Source organism: Fundulus heteroclitus, chromosome 2, assembly GCF_011125445.2.
Source record: "Fundulus heteroclitus isolate FHET01 chromosome 2, MU-UCD_Fhet_4.1, whole genome shotgun sequence".
Taxonomy (NCBI): domain Eukaryota; kingdom Metazoa; phylum Chordata; class Actinopteri; order Cyprinodontiformes; family Fundulidae; genus Fundulus; species Fundulus heteroclitus.
In genome coordinates this window covers 4,824,823-4,849,086 of record NC_046362.1, presented here as the reverse complement: position 1 = coordinate 4,849,086, position 24,264 = coordinate 4,824,823, and the positions used below count along the sequence as shown (strand labels likewise).

Here is a 24,264-nt window from a genome sequence, read left to right as displayed (position 1 = left end):
GTGATGCTTCATCGAGCTACTTAAGCCCTCTAAATGTGGGAAAATCAAAGTTTGCAAGTCTATTCCTCAAACTGCAATCTAATTAAATTCAACTCTAATCACAAAGAGCTTAACACAAGCATAAAGGACAAGTGAGGAGTCGAGGGGCGGAAACATGAATAAAGACACAAAGATGAATATATGGAGCTGAGAGCCTCGGGCACTTGGAGGCATCAAAGAGCTGTGGAGATAAACCAAAATATAGATAACACCAATAGAACCCATCAAATTTCAAAAGTAGTAAAACAACAAAAAATTGACGTAAAACTGACACAAACCTACATAAAATCAACAAGTATTTATAGCATAGCGTATTTCGATGAACCATCGAAATACGCTCAAAGCTGTGTGGGTTAGTTAAATTTATTAGACAGGCTGCGGCACTTTGCACCACATCAGATGCCGTGAAACAAACTGGATGGAAAGGAAGTTCAAATCAGCCCTTATTTATGAATATTTATGTAAATAGTGTCAGATTCTCTAAGGCCAGTGCTGTTTGCGATATGCACCTAGTGTAAAATAAACACTGCCTGAGGAAAGCTGGTGGTAAATATGATGGATAAGATGCTACAAAATAAAAATTGAAGAAATGGGCCAAATCAATATTGGTATTGGGGCCAATCTTTTGATTTCATGATGAAAGTATGGGCCTAAAAAGCATGACATGACTGAAAAATCATTTGTTCAACTTTGTAGTCCACCTGTTTTTAATATTTGCTTTTAATTTCTATTTTTCCATGTTTTATTTTGTTTTTATTCTAACTTTCTTTTATTCTGTTTTATTTTCCTATGTTATAATCATGTAAAGCACTTTGCATTGTCTTTGTACTGAAATGTGCTATACAAATAAATTTGCCTTGCCTTACCAGACTCAATATCTCCTTTTCCATTGCAGGGGGGATTTCTGCCCTTACCTGAGACCCTGAAAGGCCTTTGTGCGTTTCAACACAGCTTTACCAAAGTCATTTCTATTTTCCATGTCAACACCTTTCCAGGATAAAGGTGCTGGTCTGGGGGTAGGACTTTCAGATTACCCTGCCGTTGTTGAGGGGTGGGGTTATGTGCTGAGCCACCATGATTGTTCTGACCTCTGCTCGTCCGGCATATTTAACACCTGCGTGTTTTTGTTGTCGTTTTCAACCTTATATGAGAGTCATACTTAAGTGTACTTTCTGCGATCGAGAATGGACCAAAGGAAAAGGACATACGGCAGTTGTGCCTTCTCCATCTTGATTTTTGAACGAATGGCGGGATACAGGCTCGTCGGTGGAGCTTTGCTTGGTTGGTCTTTGGTTTCTCATTGCCACCACCCACTGGACCGGAGGTGCAGTGCAGTTTTCTTCACAACTTCCACATATGTCATTGGGCCGATTTGAAGAAATATTAAGCAGTCTAAATACAGAATTGCTGTACTTAGGCTATTCTTTATTGTGTTTCAGACTAGCATCAGCAATGTTGCAATGACTCAGGAAAGGTAGAGAAACGAAAACAGCAGCATCATTTTGTGTATAAACTTGTCAGAATCATACATTGCAGTTTGCTGATGGAGTAATATAAACATTCAGGGCCTATTTGGTGTTTGTACTGGGAGGAATGTAGTAGTTTGAGGAAAATAGTAAGTTCCCTGTGGTAAATAAAAAGGACCAGCATTTAACGTTCATTAAATCCACATCAGCAGAGCGGTGACTTGATATAATCTTTCCCATTTCGCACCAGTTATTGTTTGTATATAAGCAGATGCCATCACTGTTGGATTTACCATAGTCACAATGTGGTAATATGGTGATGATATAGTGATATCTGTATACACTGCAAAAATAGAACTAAAAACAAGTAAAATGTTCTTGTAATGAATGTATTTATCCTTGATTTGAGCAGGCAAATAAGACTATTTGCCAATGGAATAAGATTTTAGCACTTAAAATAGGAAGATTTCATCTCCATCATCTTATTTCAAGTGCAGTATGTCTAATTATCTTATTTTAGGGGTAAAAATACTCATTCCATTGGCAAATAATCTTATTTACCTGCTCAAATCAAGGGTAAAAACATTCATTTCAAGAAAATTTTACTTATTTTTAGTTCTCTTTTTGCAGTGTAACAGAGGATTTTTCTGCTGTCAAAAACATGTATCTGCAAAAATTAAAATGTTCAAGAAATTAAACAAAAAAAAAAGTCTCTATTCTAAATGCAAATTCCCAATGTTAGGTCAAACTTACAGGCTCGTTGTGATACTTTTTTGCTTCTAATTTATACAGAAAAACCCAGATGGATGTGAAGGGTGATAGATAGAGTTGACTTCAACTAAATAACACAAAAGACTAGAAACGGTGATACGAGATTTGTGCCCAGCGGCGACGTTTTATTGCTGAAATGGTGTACACACCTTTCCATGATCATCTTTGATGGTTTTCCCTTCGTTTCTTTTCTCCAGGTCAGACTCCAGCCTCCTGATCTTCTTCTGCAGATTCTCTACGGTGGGCCCTTTCCCAGCTGCCTCCGTCTGATTCTAAGCAACAGCGGGAAAACGAAGCATCTCTTTGTCATGTTCATCTCATTATTTTTTACAGATGGGTAACGAGGATTTCCTGTCGCATCTAAATCGGTTCTGGAGTGGATAAAGCAGGCTATCGTTAAGCTTCCTCTAAAACTCCAGACCTTAACCCATGTGGAAATGTTCAGACTATACTTCTTTTTTTTTTTTTGTCAGAAAACAAACTAGTTTAAATCAATTCCGCCCAGCAGGGTGATCAAATATCCAGTCAGAATGATACCAGCAGCATGCTGATGGCTGCAGTAGCATGTGGACAACTTATTCCCATTTTATTGGGAAGTTATATATTCATTCCAGCCTAGAACATTTGAAATGATAAAAGTGATCATTCCTTTTCTGACATTCCTCTCTTTTTTTTTTTAGTTTGGCTGTAGACGAGCCTAACAAGCATGGCGTGTCTCCCATATCAATGTATTATCATATTTCAACATCTGAATGTTGAACGAAAGTCAGAGAATTTGAATCGCTTTCCCCTCATGACGCTAGTGGCTGTCATGTGGCTGTTGTCCAACAGATCCCTCTGCAGCCGGTTCCTCCAATGTGCCCGACTACAGAGTGCCTTGAGAAAAGGATTTTTCATCATAGATGTCTTCTCTTTTCCCTTTTTTGCCATGCTAAACTGTTTCAAGTGGTCAAACTAATTTTAATATCAGCCGACAATAAACTGAGTAAATTCAAAAGGCCGTTTTCAATGGATTTTTTTCTCCCTTCTCAAATGCTGTTTGTCTTTTGCCAAATGTAATAGCGTGCACAACTTCCAAAAAGCTCCACTTTTCCACACAGAAGGGGTCTTTGTCTTCCTCTCAGACTGCAGCGGTCTTCGCCTTGGAACGCTCCCATTTATGCCTTTTTTAATAATAATCTTTATTATTGTACATCCCAATGAAATTTGCTCCCTGCATTTAACCCATGCCCTTGGGGAGCAGTGGGCTGCCACTCTGCGGTGCCAGTGCATCAATTTGGGGTTAAGGGTCCTGCTCAGGGACCCAGGGCGGCAGTCTGTGGGAGTCGAACCCAGAACCTTCGGGAAGCAACGCTTTGCTCTAACCACTAGGTCACCCCTCCCCCTTGATAAATAGAACCATCACCTGAAAACTGTCTTTTTATCTACTCAGGTTATTTCTGTCTGATATCAACATTAGTTTAATGATGTGAAAGATAATAAGTTGGAAAGAAAAAGCAAAAAGAAGAAAATATGTTAATTCTTTTTTCTCTGAGCCATTGTGGCTACAGTAAATCCTTCCTCAGGAATGGGTCAGCGAGGGAAGGATCTCATGCTTACAGTAACAAACCTGCATGGTGCTGGTGAGCCTCTTTACTTGCTGCTTGAGCTCCTCCACTTCTTGCTCTCGTTCCTCTTTTTCAGCCTGCAGACGTCTCAGAGATTTTTGATTCTTTTGGAAATCTTGGTTTAGCCCTTCGACCTCCTCTTTCAAATTATTCTCTCTGCTCCTGGCTGCTCTGGCAGACTCCTTGGAGGCTTGAAGCTCTTCGTTCAGTTCCTGCAGCCGTTCCTACAAAAAGAGTTGCATGGGATCTTAAATCCTAGGATCTATAATTTTTTTTCCTTATGTTATGCTTTGATTTGCAAAATCGTGCAATCATCTGGGAGCTGTGAATGACAAATCACAGATCAGGGTACAATGCAGCAACGAGGCTTGTATTGACGACAGTCACCACTAGCAAATCTTCTTCGTCCAGTTGAGGATGAGCATTTATTAATATTTCTATCATATCATTTGTCTCAGTGTTTCCGTATTTGTAGAAAATCATCTGGCATCTCATTTATGAAGCTTGTGTACATAAAAACGGAGACTTAATCTGTCAAAGGACAGACAGAAATGTAAAAACGAGAAACAGAAATGTAAAAACGAGAAACAGAAATGTAAAAACGAGAAACAGAAATGTAAAAACGAGAAACAGAAATGTAAAAATGAGAAACAGAAATGTAAAAAGGACAGACAGAAATATAAAAACAACAAACAGAAATGTAAAAAGGACAGGCAGAAATAAATAGCATCGGAGAAATAAATAGGGCAAAAAAATACAAAGAAAGAATAAAACAGACAAAAATATAATAACATGCACATAAATAAATACTTAAAAAATAAGTAATTAATAAATAAAGTGGCTAATTAAAGGAGATATATACATTTTGTCTCACTGTATAATTTATTTTCTATCTACATTTATTTGTTTATTGTTTTTTTTGGTGGCACATAATTGTATGCATATTTATTTATTGAGCATTTATTTATTTCTGTATTTATTTTTAAATATGAAAGACTTGGTCCTCCATATACCACAGATGAACAACTAAATTGTGACAAGGTATGAGCTAATCACACTGAAATAGCTCGGTGACACTTGTGCGTAATGCTGCGTGGTGGATCCACTGGCACTGCTGGACGACCCTGTGAAGGAGATTTAGAGAGGTCCGCGGTGTCAGGGATCAGGTTTCCTGGCTCATGATGATGATGGTGGGTAATATGTCCATTTAGAAAGAAACTCTTTTCAGTTTCTTCTTCATTATTGTCAATGTTAAAATAACGATTGTCTGACTCATTTAAATCCACATTAACATGCATGAGGTGCTTTGCATTGAGCGTTTACAGCTGAATCCAGGCGTGTAGAGGGCAGAACCCGGTACGGAAACACTGAGGTGCAGCTGGGATCTATAAACGGAAATTTCTTTCTGGTGTGTGTGCACATGATTTTAGAAATCAGGATTATTTTTTTTTTGTGTATGCAAACGTTTGGTATAGATCCCACACATTGTTTTTTTTTAAATGAGACCAGAAACAGCTGATTTTATGCCTGACCATCACTGATTGCTGATCAGAGATGATGATCTTTTAAGGATCACCGCTTACAAGAGGATTGATGACATTCCACAGGTTTAAGTTTCTGTTGCATGCCCATGGGTCACTGGCAGCAAAACAGCCCCACAGCATGATGCTGCCACCTCCATACTTGGAGGTTGGTACACAATTCCCAAGTTTAAAAAAGTCACAAAAGATACTTTTTGTCGTTGTGGCCAAACAGCTCAATCTTTATCTCATTTTGGAGCAGGGGCTTCTTTCTTGGTTGGCGCCCTCAGCGATCTAACAGTTTCACGTTCACGGCAGGCTTCAGCTTACATGGCTGCTGTTTTTTCCCCTTCCTGAAAGCAGGATTTGATTTCCTGTCATCTAAAGGCCGGTTTGGGTCATGCGGTTAAACCTTGGACACCGCAGAACGATCCGGGTAGACACGTTCCCAAACACAGATCGAAATATAAATCCCTTTCCAAACAGACATCTGAGTATGACTCGGGGTGTATGCTTATTTTTGAGTCTGTGTGGATCCAGTTGTTGTTTTAGGTTGTAGAACAATTCCACTGCGGGAAAAGAATAATTCATATAATCTAAAAAACTAAAAACTAATTAGTCCAGCCGTGCCCATGATGATCGGAACTGTATGACCAGTAACAGATGAAAGAAACAACAACCGTCTAAAGTTGAACACATGCTTGTATACACTGCAAAAAGGGAACTAAAATAAGTGGAAATTTCTTGAAATGTGTGTATTTGATCTTGATTTGAGCAGGGAAATAAGATGATCTGCCAATGGAATGAGTATTTTGACCCCTAAAATAGGATAATTTGATAAACTGCACTTGAAATAAGATGACGGAGATGAGTTGTTCCTATTTTAAGTGCAAAAATCTTATTCCATTGGCAGATAGTTTTATTTACCAGCTCAAATCAAGGACAAACACACTGATTTGAAGAAAATCTTGCTTATTTTTAGTTCAGTTTTTGCAGTGTATGCAGGTGGTCATCTGACGGGTGTTCACTGAGGTCACCTTCCTGCTCGCTAGGATTGATGTAGGTGCTCCTTTAAATCCAGAAACATTGGAAACATCATTTCATATTAGCCAGAGGTATCTAATGCAGCCTGTCAGCAGCACTATGATTCAATTACAGCTGCTTTGTAGAAGCCCTGCTTTCTAACCATTATGCCAATTTGTAGGACCTCAAACATCCAACAAAGCCTCAATGGAGCTGATTACATCAACAGGGAACGAACCATGACCAGTGAGTAAAAAAAAAAAGGCGGTGCCGTGCGGACACTTTGATCCTACCTTCAGCTCTTTGGTGTGTTTGTCAACCAGCATCTGTACATTAAGGCTCTCCTCCTTTTGAGCAGCCCTGGCTATGACCTGCTGCTCTGCGGCAGACGTCATCTCCGCCCGCAGCTCCAGCAGCGCCTTACTGAGAGCCTGAGAAGAGACGAAACAGACAGGCCCTGGCTCTTATAAACGCAATTACAGAAGGCCGTCAGAGCTCATTTCAAATCTACGACCTCAAGCAGAAACATGGACTCGTCGCTTATGGATGATTTTCATTCAGTTGCTTTGGTTTGTAGCGCAAACAAATCGCAGAACATGCCCCGACGTCAATAAATGACATTGTTGTAATTAGCGTTTTCCACACATCATGCAAAAGACATGGCTATTTGTTTTTCTTTAAATACCTGTAAAAGTCTAATTCTGAAAATGAGTCCACAGCTAAAAGAGATGCTTTGATGAGCTGGCTGATAGAAAACATGGCCCCGACATGTTTTTCGCAGAAATAATAGAAAGAAGTATAAAAACTCAAAAGATGATCAATGTTGGTCCCATTAGGCCGAGTCTAAAATGCGATATTTAAAGTGCTAGCAAAATTATAAGAAATCGAGCTAGCGATTCAGACATCAGGGCCGAAAACCGAAAATAAATCTGCCTTTGAAAGAGATAATGGACAACAGAAAATGCAGAAAAAGGGGAGAAACACACTTTTCTAGTGTAGATGAAGAAAATCCGTCTCTTTTTAAAGTTATGATAAAAAAAAGCAGACAGTGGAAGTGAGGAAACTAAAACGCAACACCCGTCAAACTTACTAAGTTAACCCAGTTTTAAAACTACAGTTCTTTAACATTTTGTGACAATTCTATGATATTTATCCTCGTAGATGCAGAGTCTGTCTGCTGCTATGGAAGAATGCTGGAACCTGACTGATAAAGAATAATTCTTCTCATTAGAGGAAGCCATGTCTCAAAGAATTACAATTTGAATGTATAATTGTCCGAAGGCTGTATTACTGATTAGATGTAACTTCCTATTTTTTTTGCTAAACTAGGCGTGCTGTTCTCAGTCACACATCTACAGATAATAAGCTAATAAGTTAATAAGTGAGTTACTCAGTCGATACACAGACAAGACTTTGTTTTAGTTTAGACCAAGAAAAAGCGATTCTGGGAACTAACAAATACCAAGTAAGAAAAAAAAAAGGACCTTAAGCTGTTTCTCCTTCTGAGCGAGTTGTGCTTTGAGTCGTTCGACCAGGTTTTTCATGGTGTTGCTCGGGGAGCGGACGTTGGCCTCCTTCTGAGCCTCCAGCTCCGTGCGGAGGAAGTTCATCTCCTTCTCCATCTGAGCCAGCTGACTGCTCCGGTCCTCCGTCTCATCGCTCAGAGCTTTCACCTGGGCAACATAGCTTTCCTCCAGCCTGCAACAAACCCCCATGTTAATACTGTAAATAACAAGTACAAGCCAGGTCAACATTCTTATAGGCCTAAAAAAAAGTTGGCGTTTTCTAAAGGTCAAGTTTAGACCAAATGTTTTCTTGGCCTAGGAGATTAAATGCTAGAGAAATACTTTGATATAAATGGTGGCAGTATTAGAAAACACACCAAAAAACAAAAAGGGGAAGATAACGCTTTTAAAGGAACTGTTCATAAACACCAACATCATTCTTACTATAGTAGAGTCAAAATGTTGCAGAAATGTATCATTAATAATGCTAACAATGTTAAATCAATGTACTCAGCTAAATAGCTTAATCTGAGCCTTTTTATTCGATTAGTCGATGTGACTATGAAGCCCACAGCCCGTCTGGGTGATTACTTTGCCATCTCCTCGGCGTGTTTCTTAGCCTGTGTTTCCATGGTGATCCTCTGTCGCTCCAGCTCAGCCGTGGTCCGCTTCAGCTTCTCTGTGACGGAGCTGAGGGACGCGTCCTGCTCTGCCACGCTCTGCTCTAACTCAGCCAGACGCTCCAGGTGTTTAGATGATGGCACTCTGATAGCGGGCTTCTTCAGCAGCTCCTGGACATCAAGAAGGCCGTTTTTAAATCAAATACGCCAATACAGGCGCGTGGAGAACGGGCACCTGGTTGTTTTTAACATGTCAAGGATTTTAAGGCCCCGTTGGCAATTGCATTTAAAAATGTAGCACTTCTACATGTAAGTATTCAAAAGAGATTTGGAGCCAGAACTTCAGGTTTTAAAACAGAAAGACTAAAAGTACCATCGCCGTCTGTTTGAACTGGTCCAGAGTCGTGTCCGTGTGCAAGTCCAGCTTCTGATGTAATATTTTCAACTCTTCCTGATGTCTTTTTATCATCTCTTCTTGATCCTAGGACCGACGGAGAAAAACAAGGAAAAACACGATTAAAACACGTCTATGGAAACCTTTCTGAAATGCATTGAAGAGCATAGCTTCACCTGTCTGGCCTGAGCCAGCTGGCTTTGGTATTTCTTCAGCACGTCTTCCTTCCTGTCGAGGCGACTTTGGAGATCTCTGATAGTCTGGTGGGCCAGCTTGAGTCCGGGCTGGCTGCCGGTCTGGTCCTCTTCGTTCTGTCTAAGCTCTGCCAGCAGACGCTCTCTGTCGGCGGCTGCTGGAAGCCGGAGACGCAGCTCGTTGATGACCCTGTCCCTGGACACGACGTTGTGTTCTGCTTTCAGTAGAGCCACTTCATTCTCCTTCAGCTTCTGTACGTCAGAGTTTTACAATAAGGATTCAGATATGAACCAAACTGGCTGTGCAATACATTTAACTAACCCTTAAAGGGGACATCTGCAAAAAGAAAAAAGAAAAAAAGTTGGCCCTTAAATACATTTTGTTTTTTACTTGGGAGTCTCTAGTTGTGCAGAAAGTTTGAATGTAGTCTCTCCAGGTGTGGCGTGGATCTCTCCGTTTTGTTTTTGGGTCAAATTTTTCCAGTCATTCAGTTTTCTTTGTTTTCCATTAGGTTTTTTGAACAACTGCATCAAAGTATTTGCCACAGAGCTGCTAAACAAGGTCATGGACCTCCACCATTTTTATTTCTCGGAGTGATTTTATAGTCCAAGCTGAAGCTACAAGTGTATAAAGTTAAAACACTTGGTTGCTCATTACACCGCCGAACGGGGAGGAGTAGAACGCTCTGCGACTTGTCTGAAGCGCCTCCTTTAGATTTAAAGAGACAGCGACACAACCGGTTGCTCTCAGGTGCACCTCAAACCCGGTTAAAAGGGAAGGTGGGGGTAAATGAATAAGGAATTCAGACCAAAGCATTGCAGTTCCATCTTATATACAGGACTGTCTCAGAAAATTAGAATATTGTGATAAAGTTTTTTATTGTCTGTAATGCAATTAAAAAACATGAAATGTCATACATTCTGGATTCATTACCAATCAACTGAAATATTGCAAGCCTTTTATTGTTTTAATATCGCTGATTATGGCGTACAGCTTAAGAAACCCAAATATCCTATCTCAAAATATTAGAATATTTCCTCAGACCAAGTAAAAAAAAAAATTATAACAGCAAAACAAAATCAAACATCTGAAAATGTCCATTAATGCACTCAGTACTTGGTTGGGAATCCTTTTGCACAGATTACTGCATCAATGCGGCGTGGCATGGAGGCAATCAGCCTGTGGCATTGCTGAGGTGTTATGGATGCCCAGGATGCTTCAATAGCGGCCTTTAGCTCATTTGTATTGTTGGCTCTGGTGAATAGCCTACTAGTATACTTTTTCACGATATTCTAATATTTTGAGATAGGATATTTGGGTTTCTTAAGCTGTAAGCCATAATCAGCGATATTAAAACAATAAAAGGCTTGCAATATTTCAGTTGATTTGTAATGAATCCAGAATGTATGACATTTCATGTTTTTTAATTGCATTACAGAAAATAAAGAACTTTATCACAATATTCTAATTTTCTGAGACAGTCCTGTAGACCACAACTGAAGGATTTCAATGTGAAAAGGAAGAACTGAAACACATAAGAGAACCAAAAGGTTCTGAATATAACACAAATCCGCGGGAGCCTGTTTATATATAAATAGAAAAACATTGTCTCAGTTGTTTAAATATGCCTTAAATGTCTAAGTTACACAAAACCTGACAAAAATGTTGTTAAAGACACAAAACATATATAACTGAATACCATTGCCAATGCATTTGTCCATGTTGAGATTTTGCCCTTGGGGCAATTTAGAACAACCAAACAAGTCACTTTATCGCACTCTGAGGGAAAGCTGGAGTACCCAGAAAGAACCCAGGCATGCATGTGGAGAACATCTAAACTCCAAGCAGAAAGAGCCGTGGCTGGGACTTGAACCCGAGTCCTACTTGTTGCCTACTTGTTGCCAGGCAACAGTGCGGCGAATGCTCCAGCATGCAGCACTGCTACTACTACCACTGCTTTTTCAGACTGAACATACTGTATATGCAGCAAAATGGTAACCTTTGTACCGTTTTTGGCAAGGGTTCATTTAAACCCTGAAAACTAAAAAGTGTATCAGCAATAATGTTGGATAACGATTTGCGTTCGAGCAAACAAACTGTGCGTAACGCATTTTATTCATACTTTTTTCCTTTTTTGATTAAAAAAGTATGTTTTTTAAGTTTTTATTAAGTATGCTGGTATGTTTCCCACCATTAAAGGTGGGAAACATACCAGCATACTATTTTTTACTGCAGCTTTTAGGAAGCGGACACGGTTTTGACCCCGACAGTCCGACTTTTTTTCTTAAAAAATAACAATGATGCATTACAGTCCATGTTGCTGCCTGAACAGCTGCCGCACATAATGAACATTGGGGAACCAACACTTTTTTGTCATCAAGGAGAAATGAACCAGGATTCTAAAATGACCTTTTACGGGTTACGGATGTGCGAGCTGCGACTGAATCCTTTACCTTGTCCAAACTTTTGCACGTTCCCTGCAGGTCCATAATGGTGTGAACGTGCTCCTTGATTTTACCCAAGGCGAACTCTAACTGATGAGCAAGAGGCAGCGCTGGGTCTGGGAGGGATTCTGCACCTTCGTTAAACTGAAAGGAACAAAACGGTGAAGAGACGGCGGTTTAGTGGGTGGCGAAACGTTTGAGGAATCAGCCCAGCTTGTCTCATTGTAACAATAAAGCGTTGCGGTACCTTCTCAGCACTGTTGAGGACGTCTTTCTGCTGCTTCTCGTAGCGGTCCAGCTGGCGCTCCAGCTCCACCTCCCGCTGATCCCACGCCAGCAGCCGTTCCTCTTGAAGCTTATTAGAGTAAAGACCTTTCTCAAACACTTGGAACCACCATGCTGGCTAATGAGTAAGGGTCAACATGTGACATCACTAGATACGCCCAACTCCATTTTTGCACAATGATGGCTTTATTTACGATATTTATAAAACAAGCTAACTTAACACAGTTTGGGGAGACTTGGCAGGTTGGTGCTCGGAGACGTCTAGGTCTGCTCTTACAGCGTTCAGCTGAACGATATCCTCCTCCAGCGAGCAGATTGTCCGGTCCTGCTCCTCCACCAGCTTCTTCAGGTAGGTGATTTCCTCCTTCTGGACCACCAGCTCCCTGCCCTTCCTCAGCTCTTGGAGGCGAGCCTCCTCCATCCTCTTGTGCCACTCGGTGACCTGTTTCATGTAATTAACAGTTTAGTTACGTGTGCAATGCACGAAATGCTCCAGGACGCTTTGTTCCCCCCACTGACCTTCTGGGCTCCCTTCACGTCCTTCAGGGTTGAGATGAGCTCCTCCAGACCTCGCAGTCTCACTTCCAGCTCCTGAGCTCTCCCCTCTGCTCTCCGCCTCTCCTCCTCCGCCCCCCTCCTCTCCGCCTGGGCTTTAGCTCTGTCCTCCTGGAGTTTCAACATCGTGGACGAGAACTTCTCCTGCTGCTGGAGGGGCAGCGCTCCAGCAAACTGCCTCCGCAGGGACTGGACGGTCTGGCGAAGGTGCGCGGCGCGGCTACGGCCCTCCTGGCGGGCGAGGAAGAGCGCTCGCTCGCCGGCGTCCAGCCGCTGCTCGGCGCGCAGCTTGTAGGCCTCCAGCTGCTGGAGGTGCGAGGCGGCGGCCTGGAGTTTCCCCAGAGCCGCCGACTCGCTGAGCTGCAGGGCTACGATGTGCTGGTGGAGCTTAGCGATCAGGGCCTTCTCATCCGACTGTGACTGAGAAAACAGAGCCAGAGCGTGAGAGTGCTGCAAACTAACCTTCTCTATGGTTTACTAGAATCTAATTAAATGAAAAAAAAAAAAAAAAAAAACACCACATGAAGTGCCTTACAAAAAAAAAAAAAAGAATTTAATTGCTTTTATTTGATTTTTTTAATCAAGCACGTCTCTCCTTAAAAAGGGAAAATGGATCTTAATGAGAATACCTGCATAAAGCTTAAATAAACCCTTTTTAAACAAAATACAGGTCCTTGCTGAGCTAATCGTACATTTGATCTCTTTGATACGATGTCACGCCACAGGCACAAACTTCACTCGCTTTGAATGTGTTTATTGCGAATGGACGACGTAACGTAGCCCATGATCATAAAATCGAAGCTAAATAAAGGAAAATATTAAGACATATTTTACAAATGGTAATCTGAAAAGTGTGGGTTGCTTTTGATTCAAACCAATGCAAGACAGGGAACCTCCTCCTTGCGTTGGCTCAACAACATCACAGTAACTGACATATTTTCCCCTTTTTAATTTCTTTCCTCTGCTTCTGGTCGGAAGCATGGCTTTTTTTTTTTTTTTTTTTGGAAGGGTTTTCTGATGGGTTTACATTACTGCGTCCTCTTATGATGCGTAAAGATAGCGATGGGGCAAGCCTGAGCAAATTTTGGATGAGTTAAAGAAGAGACGTTGTGAGGGTAGCGCAGGAAGTTTAAATAATCCCCTCCTTTGATCATAATGGGGAACATGAGATATCTTGTAAACGGGAGTCTGGGGAATGCTGCATCATGTGTTTCACCGAGACGTGGCGGCAGGATCAGATCCCTGACTCCGACAAGTCTCAGACGATACAGGCAGACGGGCCTGCCCCCCCACGCTGTTGGTGTGCTTTTCTCCAGAACGTACAGGGAAGCTGGTCAGAGCTGTTGGGGAGGCCGTGGAGCTAAACGCAAGCAATCTAGGTAGAAAACAGGTCGTATTAACTTTATTTATATAGCACCTTCCAACAATGTCTAGCACTGACCAAAGTGGTTTACAAAATAAAACCAATAAATATGGAGCACAAAAGAATAGTGCAAGTTAAGATGCAACCACAATAAAAAGATAAAAGCACTAAAGGTTAAATATCAAAAGCCTTTTTAAATAAATGGGTGTAAGACTGGCTTGAAGAAGAAGGTCAGGAAAGCGACAGGGAAAAAGGGAAGAGAGGAAACCAAAACAAAAACCACAAACACCACCCCCACACCAACAAAACAAAAAAACAAAAAAAAAACCACAAAAAAAAAAACAAAACAATACCCCCCCACCCCCCCCCCCCCCCCCCCCCCCCCCCCCCCCCCCCAATTGTTGCACTTAGAGCGCGGCACCTCCAGAAGATCTGCTGGGTTGGTGGATTTTCAAAAGTTCATAAATATAGACAGGCGCAAGGCCATCTAAAGCTTTAAAAACAAACAACAACAGTATGAACCGAATCCTAAACGGAACTGGGAGCCAGCGCTGAGAAGAAAGAGGAGTGGGCTTGAGCTCGAGGTGGCTGTCCACCTTCCTGTAGAGCAGGGGTCACCAACATGGTGCCCGCGGTACGAGGCATCTGAAACCTTATTTTATTGCCTGTTTATTCACATTTGCATTTATACTATACCAACTGCCTCTCCAAATACTAACGACAGATAAAGACACCTCTGATTTAGCTATTTCTTTAAACACAAGCCCTCATAGTTACCTGGTAGTCCAGTATTTGTCTCCTTAAAGCCTCTACTTCCTTATCTTTGGACTTCTGTCGGGCCTGGAGAGCAGACACCTGAGACACGGCCACATCAGACACCTCTTGAAGCCTGTAGAAGAAAAGCGCACATATATCACTGGCCACCTGGTGTTAATCTTCGCCCATAAATAAAAGCCTGGAACGACTTTACTATCAACGCGATCATTAGTGCAAAGGTGAGAACTAAAGCTGACGTTTTTAAGCTGGATGCAGATGTCTCCAGCAGGCACCGCCGCTCATATCTTCACATTTTACAGTTTTACCAACAATCTAATGAGAGACTGGTACTGTCATGATATCAGTGAATGTATTGACGTTGATTCCTGCCCAAGTTAAATCTTCGGCGTGCGTTCAGCAGAAAGCCATCTTATCTTTGCTGGGATTGCAAAAAACATGTTTGCTTCGGCAATTAATTACCAAAGATCTAGCACGATTGTGAGGGCAGTCTCCAACAACAGCTATTTTTCATGATAGTGGCGATCAAAGGAAAACAACCGGACGCTGTCAGACGCACTTGGAGACCTCGACGCGCAGCTCGGCCTCCGCCTTCTCCAGCTCTGCGATCCTGGCTCGGTCTGCGTCGCTAACGGCTTTGCTGGTGCTTCCCGCCAGCTCGTCTCTCAGCTCCCGCTCCATCCTTTGGGCCTCCGTGTTCATCCTGGTCAACTAAAGGACAACAAAGTGTTTGATAAAAAAAAAAAAAAAGAAAAGTTATTTGCCAGATGAGGATTAGCACATAAGGTGTGGAGTGATGAAATCGTGAAGCATCTGAGTTCATCTGCGGTTTCAGAGAGAAGTAAGCCTCAATGGTGACAGGGGGAACCAAACGTCTTTCCACACCAGCTCTGCAGAGCCTAAAACGCCATTCTATACAAAACCTACATGTTAGATAAGAACCTGTGCCTGCCCGGCGAGCCACAGACCATTTAGAACCGCAAACAGATTGTTATGACTTGACCCGGCTAATCATCTGTCTTGAGTGCCTGACAGAAAAAAAAAAAAACTAATCTGTGATGTTTTCCTTGGTCTCTCACCTCGGCAAACTTGGATTCCAGCTCGGAGTTGCGTTCCTCCACTTGTCTGAGGGAGTTCCTCATGTGTTCATACATTCGGTGGGCGTGCTCAGCCCTCTGCCTCTCGTTCAGCTCCTTCATCTCTAGAGCGGTGATCCGTCTCGCCGCGGAGATCATCTCGTTGTTGATCGATGCCTTGTCCGCCTTGGCCAGGCCAGTGTCAGGGCCTAAAAGACAGGAAACCGGAACCACCAATGGACAGACCGTATGAATGCTAAAGCTGGAAGACATGAACCACCGTGATCCCAAACCCCTTTAGGGGGCATTAATGTAAAAAAGGCTTCTAGATTTCACCCCTGGTACCTTTCTATGTTTGGTCATGTTACAACCACAAACTCTAATGTTTTTCATTGGGGTCTTATGGGATGAGGTAATATTATGGGATGTGTCTCTACCGGCTTAGCACATCTAAAGGCAGAAATTGAGCCTCTTCGTCTTTGCATAATGTCTCAAGCCCAGTGTGTTTGGATCCAGAACATCTGGCTCTCTCAGTTTTCAAGCGTTGCTACAGATTCTCAGTCAGCTTTAGGTCTGGGATTTGACTAGACCGTTCGAACACATGAACATTGATATAAATCACTGCATTGCTACTTTGGCTGCATGTCTGACCCAGGGATACTGGTTTTCTTTTTTTTTGCCCTCATTCCCAGCTGAATTCTGAAGGCCTGCGATTCCTCCCGGGTCACTGTGGGCCCCTAGGTTCTTTCTCCAATTATTGGTCAACTTGCCTGGCCTGTCAAGTTTAAGTGGGCCGCCATGCAACGTTTCCTAACCTTGAAGGCCCTCACAGACCACCTTAATTGATGCTGAGATTACATTACACACAGGAGCATTCAGCTTTCCAATTGTTGGCCCCAAATTGTTGGTCCCTTATTCTTATCACGACTCTTAACCTCACGTTCTCACTGTTGTGACAAATTTGTCATAACAACCCCGAGCCACAGCTCAAACCCAATTAATTAAAACAATGCAGCTAAATGTACATAAGAGCCGAAGAGAGGGAGGCAGAGAAATGGGAATTTAGCAGATGTAAACACAGTCATCTTCCCTGGTGGGAACCCTCGGCTGTGGCCACGTTGTGTGGCATCACAAAAACCCCGCGACGCTTTGTTTAGAGCACTGACGACCTCAAATTTAGCCCCTAAAGGACTTCTGAGAGGCGGCGTGTTGAAACTCTTGGTTTCCTCGCGACTGAATTCCTCGGCTGTTAGGTGTCACAAATACTTTTGTAACACGTTTTCAGATTCTTAGCGAACAAAGCACACACCATGCTCTTTTTTTTTCATAGATGGAAATCACCAGAGGGAGCACCGTGTGCCGTTTACCGGCTGAGCCGACGTTATCCCATGCTTGCTCCAAGGTGTTGAGTTTCTCCTTCGTGATCTCCAGCTCTTTGTTGATGGCGGCGAGTTGTTCTCGAAGAGACTCGTTTTCACCCTGAGATTTAAGACAGAATTACAGATGTGCACAGGGAGAGTTCAGCGGGCAGCTAAAAGTAACAATATTTCTAATACTGTGCAAAATATGTCACCAAGCACAGCAGCCACTTGTAATCTTTTAAAGCGGGCTTGATCAACCGTTCTCTGGGTTTTCCAAAGGTGTTTCAGACTTTCTTCCGTCATTAGCAGCTTTTTCACAAACTTTCTGGCAATATATTGACCTTGCCTGCATCTGGTGCACTTGAGTTTCATGTGGCGGTTTAAAAAATAAGCAGGGTAATCGGACAACAGTGAACGAAGCAGAAGAAGTTTTAGGTTTGACCGATAATACAAAATACAGCTTGGACGAGTTCTAAAAACTAGGACTTGCATGCACCCGTTTACATTTATTTAGAGTTTCTACATATCCTTCCCTCCATTTTTGGATAGTTACTGCTTAGCAAGTTGCATCTCGACCACATGATTGTGTAGACATCACACTGCAAAAACAGAACTAAAAATAAGTAAAAATTTTTTGAAATGAGTGTATTTTTCCTTGATTAGAGCAGGTAAATAAGACTATTTGCCAATGGACTAAGACTTTTCCACTTATAATAGGAACAATTCATCTTCATCGTCTTATTTCAAGTGCAGGATGTCTAATTATGTTATTTTAGAGATGAATTGTTCCTGTTTTAAGTGCAAAAATCTCATTCTATTGGCAAATAGTCTTATCTACCTGCTCAAATCAAGGAAAAATACACTCATTTGAAGAAATTTTTTACTTATTTTTAGTTCCCTTTTTGCTTCTAAGCTAAGTCCACACATTGTAGACAGGGTCGAGGTCGGGGCCATTAAAGAAGCTTAACATTAAACTGCTTTATCCATTTCAGAACCAGTTTTTGAAATCATTATCCAACAGGAACACCCAATTGTGGCCAAGTTTCAACTGTCTAGCTGCTGGTTTTATAATCATCCCAGCCTGCTTCTTGGTTTTCTTACTGTAAGACTGTTATGTCAAGGTTTTAAAAAGCAGCCAAAATCCAATGAAAAAAATAAAAAAAAACTTCAGAAAACTCTCGGTGGCGTTCAAAACTACTTTAAAATATTGCGAGAAAATCTGACTCCTAAGAATCAAAGTTTGTGGAATGGGGAGATGAATCAGGACTTTTAAAACAGAACCACTTTTATTTAAGAAGTAACAGCGGATCACGGAGTAAATAGTTGGGTTGGTAATGTGTCTTTCTACCTGTAAATGTTCCATGTTGGTGGTTCTCTGGATGAGGAGGCTGTCCTTCTGGAGCACATCTCTGTATTTGACTGTTAGCTCTGTGTACTGCTTGTTGGCCCTCTCAAGTTCAGATGCAGGCACGCTGTCGTCCAAGGCCCGCTGCAGGGCCGTTATCTTATAGGCTGCCATTTCCTTTAGAATAAAAACAAAGGGTGAGACATTAAAATGGCTCTACTAAATGGTAAATGTGTTTTCATTGTGAACAGGTGAAACAGAGACAAATTTCTCTTCAGTGGGATTGTAAAGAGAAATATTTACTTATTGATTTAATTTCCATGATTCACAAATTTGACTATTATTTAATTATCTGAGTTTGGAACTCAATCGTAATGGCCAGAATATAGCAGAAAATATGAGTATATAACATTTAGACCGTTTAACATATTTAAAGACTGCCCCATGCATTTCTGTAGTGTATTAAATTGGGATCTTATTTGAAGTTCATTCCTCATCAATCCTCATAATTTCGAACACAAAAGAGCGAGATTAAGCCAAAACATTCAGGGTCGACTGAATCACACATCTTGATTTCATTTCCCTCTGGGATTATTAAAGTATGTCTGATTGATACCCTACTTCCACTCAATGTCTCAATACAGTTGCACTGACTTTTTTTTCAATTTTGAAACACATAAATAAAAGGAGGCAAATTAACTTTGCCGGGACAGTAATTATCAGTTAGATGTTTAAAGAAGCAACACACACACAGACACAACAGATTTCTAGTACATGTCGACACGTCTGCACTTCATTCAGGCTGGAAGGGAGCGAGAAAGAGCAAGATTTTCAGTGGATAACAGGAAGGCTGAACAAAGTACACCCAACTGGGCTTATGTTATCCTTCTGAGCTTTCAGCCTCAGTTGTTTAGTGAACATGTTAGATTTGAAAATGCCAGTAGATTTTTGGAAATCTAAAGGTCAAGGCACCGAATGGCATTGTCTGTTTGCTCATGATTCTAATTGCTTTTTCTGTAATGCTAGCCAAGCTAACCGCTAGTATAAGAAGGTTAATGTTGAACTGCTTCATTTGCGGTTTGTTTTAAAACAAGAGTAAAAACGCTAGCCTTGCCAGGCATACTGACTTACACGGGGCTCACGTCTGACTGAGAAGACTCCATACTCTCCGGTCTACCGCACCAATCACAGCGCTGGAAGCGGGACTTTATAATGCGTCAATCTCAGCAGCAGAATTACCCATAATGCAGCAGCGCTTTTCTGTAACCAATTATCTGCCGTTTAAGTACAAGATATATACGGAAATTTTTGTTCAAGGTTCAAGGAATCTTTATTGTCCATAGGGCAATTTGTTTTACAGCTCGCAGCAGCAGGCAAACAATTAAACAACAATCAGACGACAACAAAAAAGCAGATTAATCACTTATTCAGGGGAGCAAAACCTGCATGGACAAATTAATATTTTAGTCTGTTAGTCCTACGTTTTGGCAGAGCATACCTACGGCCCAAAGATAGAAGCAGGAATTTACCAGCCAAGGGGTGGCTCTGATCCCAAAGGATGGAGCGTGCCTTGCTAAGAGTTCTGAGCTGGCAAAGGGCAGTGAGGCCATTCAGGGGAATACCTGCAATTTTGCTACACACTCTTACAATAAATACCCTTCAGTTTATTTTTGTTTCTGAGGGAGATGGAGCCAACCAACAAATAAAAGGGAAGGTGAGGATGGATTCTATAAAACATCCACATGAAAGTGTTATCAACATTAAAATTGCGTAGCTTCCTGTAAAAATACATGCGCTGGTGGGACTTTTTACACACAGCATCAACTTGGGTCTCAAAGGTTAGTTTGTTGTCTATATAAGTCCCAAGGTACTTGCAGTTGTTGACAAGCTCCAATGCTTCATTCTCAATCCTAACAGGGGGGATGAAAGTTTCTGAAAGTCAATCAACATCCCTTTAGTTTTTTTTCCACATTGATTTGTAATAAGGAAGAGATGCACCAATCCATAAATTTCTTCACTACGGGACCATGCTCCAGGTCGTCACTGGTCAGTAGGGACACAATGACAGAATCATCTGCAAATTTAACAATGTGTCGCCCTGCATGTTGACGCTGGCATTCATTGGTGTATAAAACAAACAATAAATGTGAGAGAAGGCAGACCTGTGGTGATCAAGTGGAGGAGAAAAGAACCTAACACCATTAACCCTCAGACGTTGTTAGAGTCAACAACCCAGGCAATAAGGATCAAAGTCTCTCCACTAAAATGTGTGGCTGAATGCAATTAAAAGCGGATGAGAAAACTATAAATAAAAGACAGGCAAATAACTTAGCTGCCTCAAGATAAGTTAAAACAAGTCGCGCTCGGTCCCTTGGAAGATTGAGAAAGTACATGTGAGTACACCATGTATCCTCAGAGTTTTTTGACAAAAGCAGCAAAAATAGTTCACTGGAGAATTCTCTTGATGGGAATGACATTTTTCACGGACTACAAAAAACAAAAACAGGCTGCGTCACATCCTTAGTTATCTGATTGGTTCTAACCTGTTGGTTCTAACCTGTTGAGTCCTGCCTTTGAAACCGGGCTTTACCAGCTCTTTTCCAGGCTGATACACCGTGTATACGGCGAATCAGTCTGGCTGGCCATGCTAGTAAAACCCTGCTTTTACCGTGACTGCTCTCTCAAACAGTGACCTCTGCTCTGCCGCGCTAAATAGGAAGATTAGTATTTTCCTTCCTATATTTTAGGTTTGAAAGAGAAGTCGTAGCTGCTGTAAATCAGCATCAGTTGGTTAAAGCCTGCAGGTGGTCCTTCTCAACTCATTGCATGATGACTCAATCATCTCTTCTTCTCACAACCAGGCTGGAACCATTTAACCACAGAAGGCTGTCTCCCCTCTCTTTGTCCATCAAAGCTGAGCGTACTCCCAGTGACCTCGACTGTGTTCTTCAGTAGCATTGATGAATGGGTTTCTCCTTGTTAAGATTTGTATAGTTTCAAGTTCCAGTTGTGGCTCCACTCGTGGATTGTGTTGAATGTTTTCAAAGACACTCCTGAGACTGTGCAATGATCCTGGGTGATATGTAAGTTTCACATGAAGTGTCACCAAAGGCCTCCCCAAGCTTTCCCCACACTGACAGATTCTTTTCACAGTATTCTCCATCGCAGGCGTTGAAAGAAGGCTGGATGTTTTCAACAGGTATGATGACTGTGCGCTATCCAAACCTGTCTTTGGTGTACAGGGAGGGACCACTTGGACAATTAAAGAAAAGCACTCCAGGTTCTAAAAGTAAGACTTTTTTTCTCCACAGGACACTTTGAAACAACTAATATCTCTGCTAAGGTTAGCCCACTCTCCAGTGTAAACTATAATGTTAGTAGGGGTCAACCCATACCAACTCATCGCAGAGCATCTCAATGAGACACAGACCTGGGTCTGACTCAGACCAGGACTTTCTATTTCTTCATTCCCAGAGAGTTTTCGTTGGATTTACTGCTATGTTGCGGTTCCGGTTCTGCTTTAACGAATGCTTTCAGCCCCCTCTGGTACACGGTTGACTTCATAGTGAATTCTACGTGAGCTCACCAGGTCCTGCTGCAGCAAAGCATCCCCATTAATGGCACTTCCAGCACAAAGCTGGAACACTGGCTTCGGTTTATAACACACATGTCCTCTGTTCTCGTTTCAAAATAATTTAATTGGGAACAAAGAAACAAAGGGGTAACAAAGTCCTTTTTTGAAGATATTCTCATAAATTAATTCCCCTTAATCCTTAACTGACGTTTATAATTATGTTGTTCTTCTTAATAAGCTTAAAATGAACATTGATGCTGGGCTAGCTTTATACACGGCTGGTAACATCTCTTGCCATCCTTTATTGCATCTCAGACTAAGATATGTAGAGAAATACAGCTTTTAATTCAAATACATTTATTCAGTCAGAAAAACACTTTAGGAAATAAACGTTTTTGACAAAATTGCTGGTGGCAATTAATTGTAAACAATCCTTTTAAAGTAAACTTTTGTGTGTACTTCACTTTCTTCTGTAGTTTGTAGTGTCTGAGATTTATATTTAATTTTTTTCTTAGGACGATTTTTTCTCTGATGGACATCTGTGACCGAAACGCTGCATATCTAAATTTTTCAAGTTTACAAGTGTATAATAGTTTCCTTTTTCTGGCTATTTGGTTTGGCCCACTCTTTTCCAATACAGCTGTTCCAGTTATGTGCAGAGCTTGCTTAATTATTATTATATTTTTGATCTCTCTAAATGCCCACTGGTTGTTTTTGGAGTGATTTCAAGAGTGAAGCCTTTTCTGTTCTACTATTACAAATGTAAATTGGAGGTTTACTGAACACCACTTCGACTTTGAGAGCTGTGCTTTGGTCCGATGAGACCAGAGATGTTCACAAGTCATTTTTTTCAAGTCCAAGTCCTAGTCTGAAGTTATTTTCTCATTAAATCCACATCATCTGGTGCCCATCTTAGGCTGCATCGCTTTGGAATCCAAGCCTGTCTTGTTTGTCCTTAGGTCTTTTAACATTTAACTAACTAATTTACCTGCTAAACGCTGATTTGTTTTATTCTGAAAACTGATCAAACTGAATATTTATCCCGAACAATAATAGAAAGAGATTATAACCTGTTGATGTTGAATTTCTGCATGAATCAAACAAATAACCTTTTGTCTAAGCTGAGACCTATTCACCGCTGTCCTCCCTCTCCTTCCCTCCATATGGCACTAAACAAGGTTTTCTTCTCTTCGCTGGAGAAGGATAAAAATGATTGGGAAACCTTTTTCTAAATCCAGAAATAAAACCTCTTCTTGAGCTTAAATACTAAATATATACAGGTTAAATTACAACACAATGGCCAAGGCAAAGTGTAGTGAGTAAATGAATGAGTATTAAACTTCTGAATGAACGGAACAGGAAGTGCTTTTAAATATGCACAGTGACTTCTGTCTGTAGCTCACATACCCGCTTCCTTTCACTTTTCATTCCATGAAATAAAAACTATGAATAACGCTTGAATCTTAGACCAGGAGTCCAAGTCAAAGTCTTTAGAGCACAAGACCAAGTCAAGTCTGAAGTGTTTTTTTTTTGCAACTTGAAAGCGACACGAGTTGGAGTCTCAAACTCGAGTCACATCCCTGAATGAGACTCAGATGAACCTTTTCAACAACAAACACCTCAGCTGCATCTGACGTCAAAAACAAAGGCTGGACATGTGGGACAGCACCTCATGCCCACTGGGAGCGATTACCTGCAGGTGGCTTCTTTCTCTTCTAAAGGCACTGTTGCAGCGCATGGCATCAAGAACATGCTAAAATATCAGACCACTCGAAATGGAAATGTGGTGCACTCACAAGAGAAAAAGGAAAATCGGTCCCCATTGGTTCTTTGATCAAGATAATGCTCCAGAGTGTTCCACTAAACCAAAACAGACACAGTATCAACCCTGTACCAGGGTTTCTTCTTCTGACCTAAATCCTATAGAAAATATGTAGGATGAACTAAGGACAAGGGAGCATTAGAGAAGGCCCAGGACTAGACTAGCTGGAGAAATATAAATAGTATGTATGACGCGGAATAATCAAAAACTATCTCTCTGAGCGCTTCCAACTTTTCAAATAAGGTTTTAGAAAACCCAATCATCCCTACAAACACATGTGGAAAAAAGACGAGATAAGATGCAGAAATGTGCCAATGATGGTTTCTTCCCTGATGGGGAGGAAAATGAAGGAGGACGCAGAAAACCCTGAATGCCGTGGTGCCTGACGTGTATTCACTTGTGTTGTTTACTGTGAGCCTCAAATGTTTTTCACCAGCATTGCTTAAAGCTGTTTAAAGCCACGGTTTGGATTTAAGGCACAACATACAGACTTCCTCCCACTCCACACTTGAACGTTAAACGGAT

The 24,264-nt window shown here is 41.4% G+C and overlaps 1 protein-coding gene across 6 annotated transcripts in view; it reads right to left on the bottom strand.

Annotated features, from left to right (window-relative positions):
- The window catches only part of cep290 (centrosomal protein 290), an 83,623-nt gene that overhangs the window by 16,297 nt on the left and 43,062 nt on the right, over positions 1-24,264 (bottom strand). For all 6 annotated transcript variants that reach the window (XM_021317057.2, XM_036146052.1, XM_036146073.1 and 3 more), the window contains 16 exons: positions 18,347-18,520; positions 17,005-17,116; positions 15,641-15,846; positions 15,121-15,272; positions 14,565-14,676; positions 12,389-12,844; positions 12,147-12,311; positions 11,832-11,939; positions 11,594-11,728; positions 9,122-9,391; positions 8,925-9,032; positions 8,523-8,722; positions 7,911-8,124; positions 6,720-6,857; positions 3,886-4,107; positions 2,426-2,548 (listed from right to left, as the gene is read on the bottom strand). In XM_021317057.2, coding sequence (XP_021172732.2) covers positions 2,426-2,548; positions 3,886-4,107; positions 6,720-6,857; positions 7,911-8,124; positions 8,523-8,722; positions 8,925-9,032; positions 9,122-9,391; positions 11,594-11,728; positions 11,832-11,939; positions 12,147-12,311; positions 12,389-12,844; positions 14,565-14,676; positions 15,121-15,272; positions 15,641-15,846; positions 17,005-17,116; positions 18,347-18,520 — 2,895 coding nt within the window. The remainder of the gene's footprint in view (positions 1-2,425; positions 2,549-3,885; positions 4,108-6,719; positions 6,858-7,910; positions 8,125-8,522; positions 8,723-8,924; positions 9,033-9,121; positions 9,392-11,593; positions 11,729-11,831; positions 11,940-12,146; positions 12,312-12,388; positions 12,845-14,564; positions 14,677-15,120; positions 15,273-15,640; positions 15,847-17,004; positions 17,117-18,346; positions 18,521-24,264) is intronic.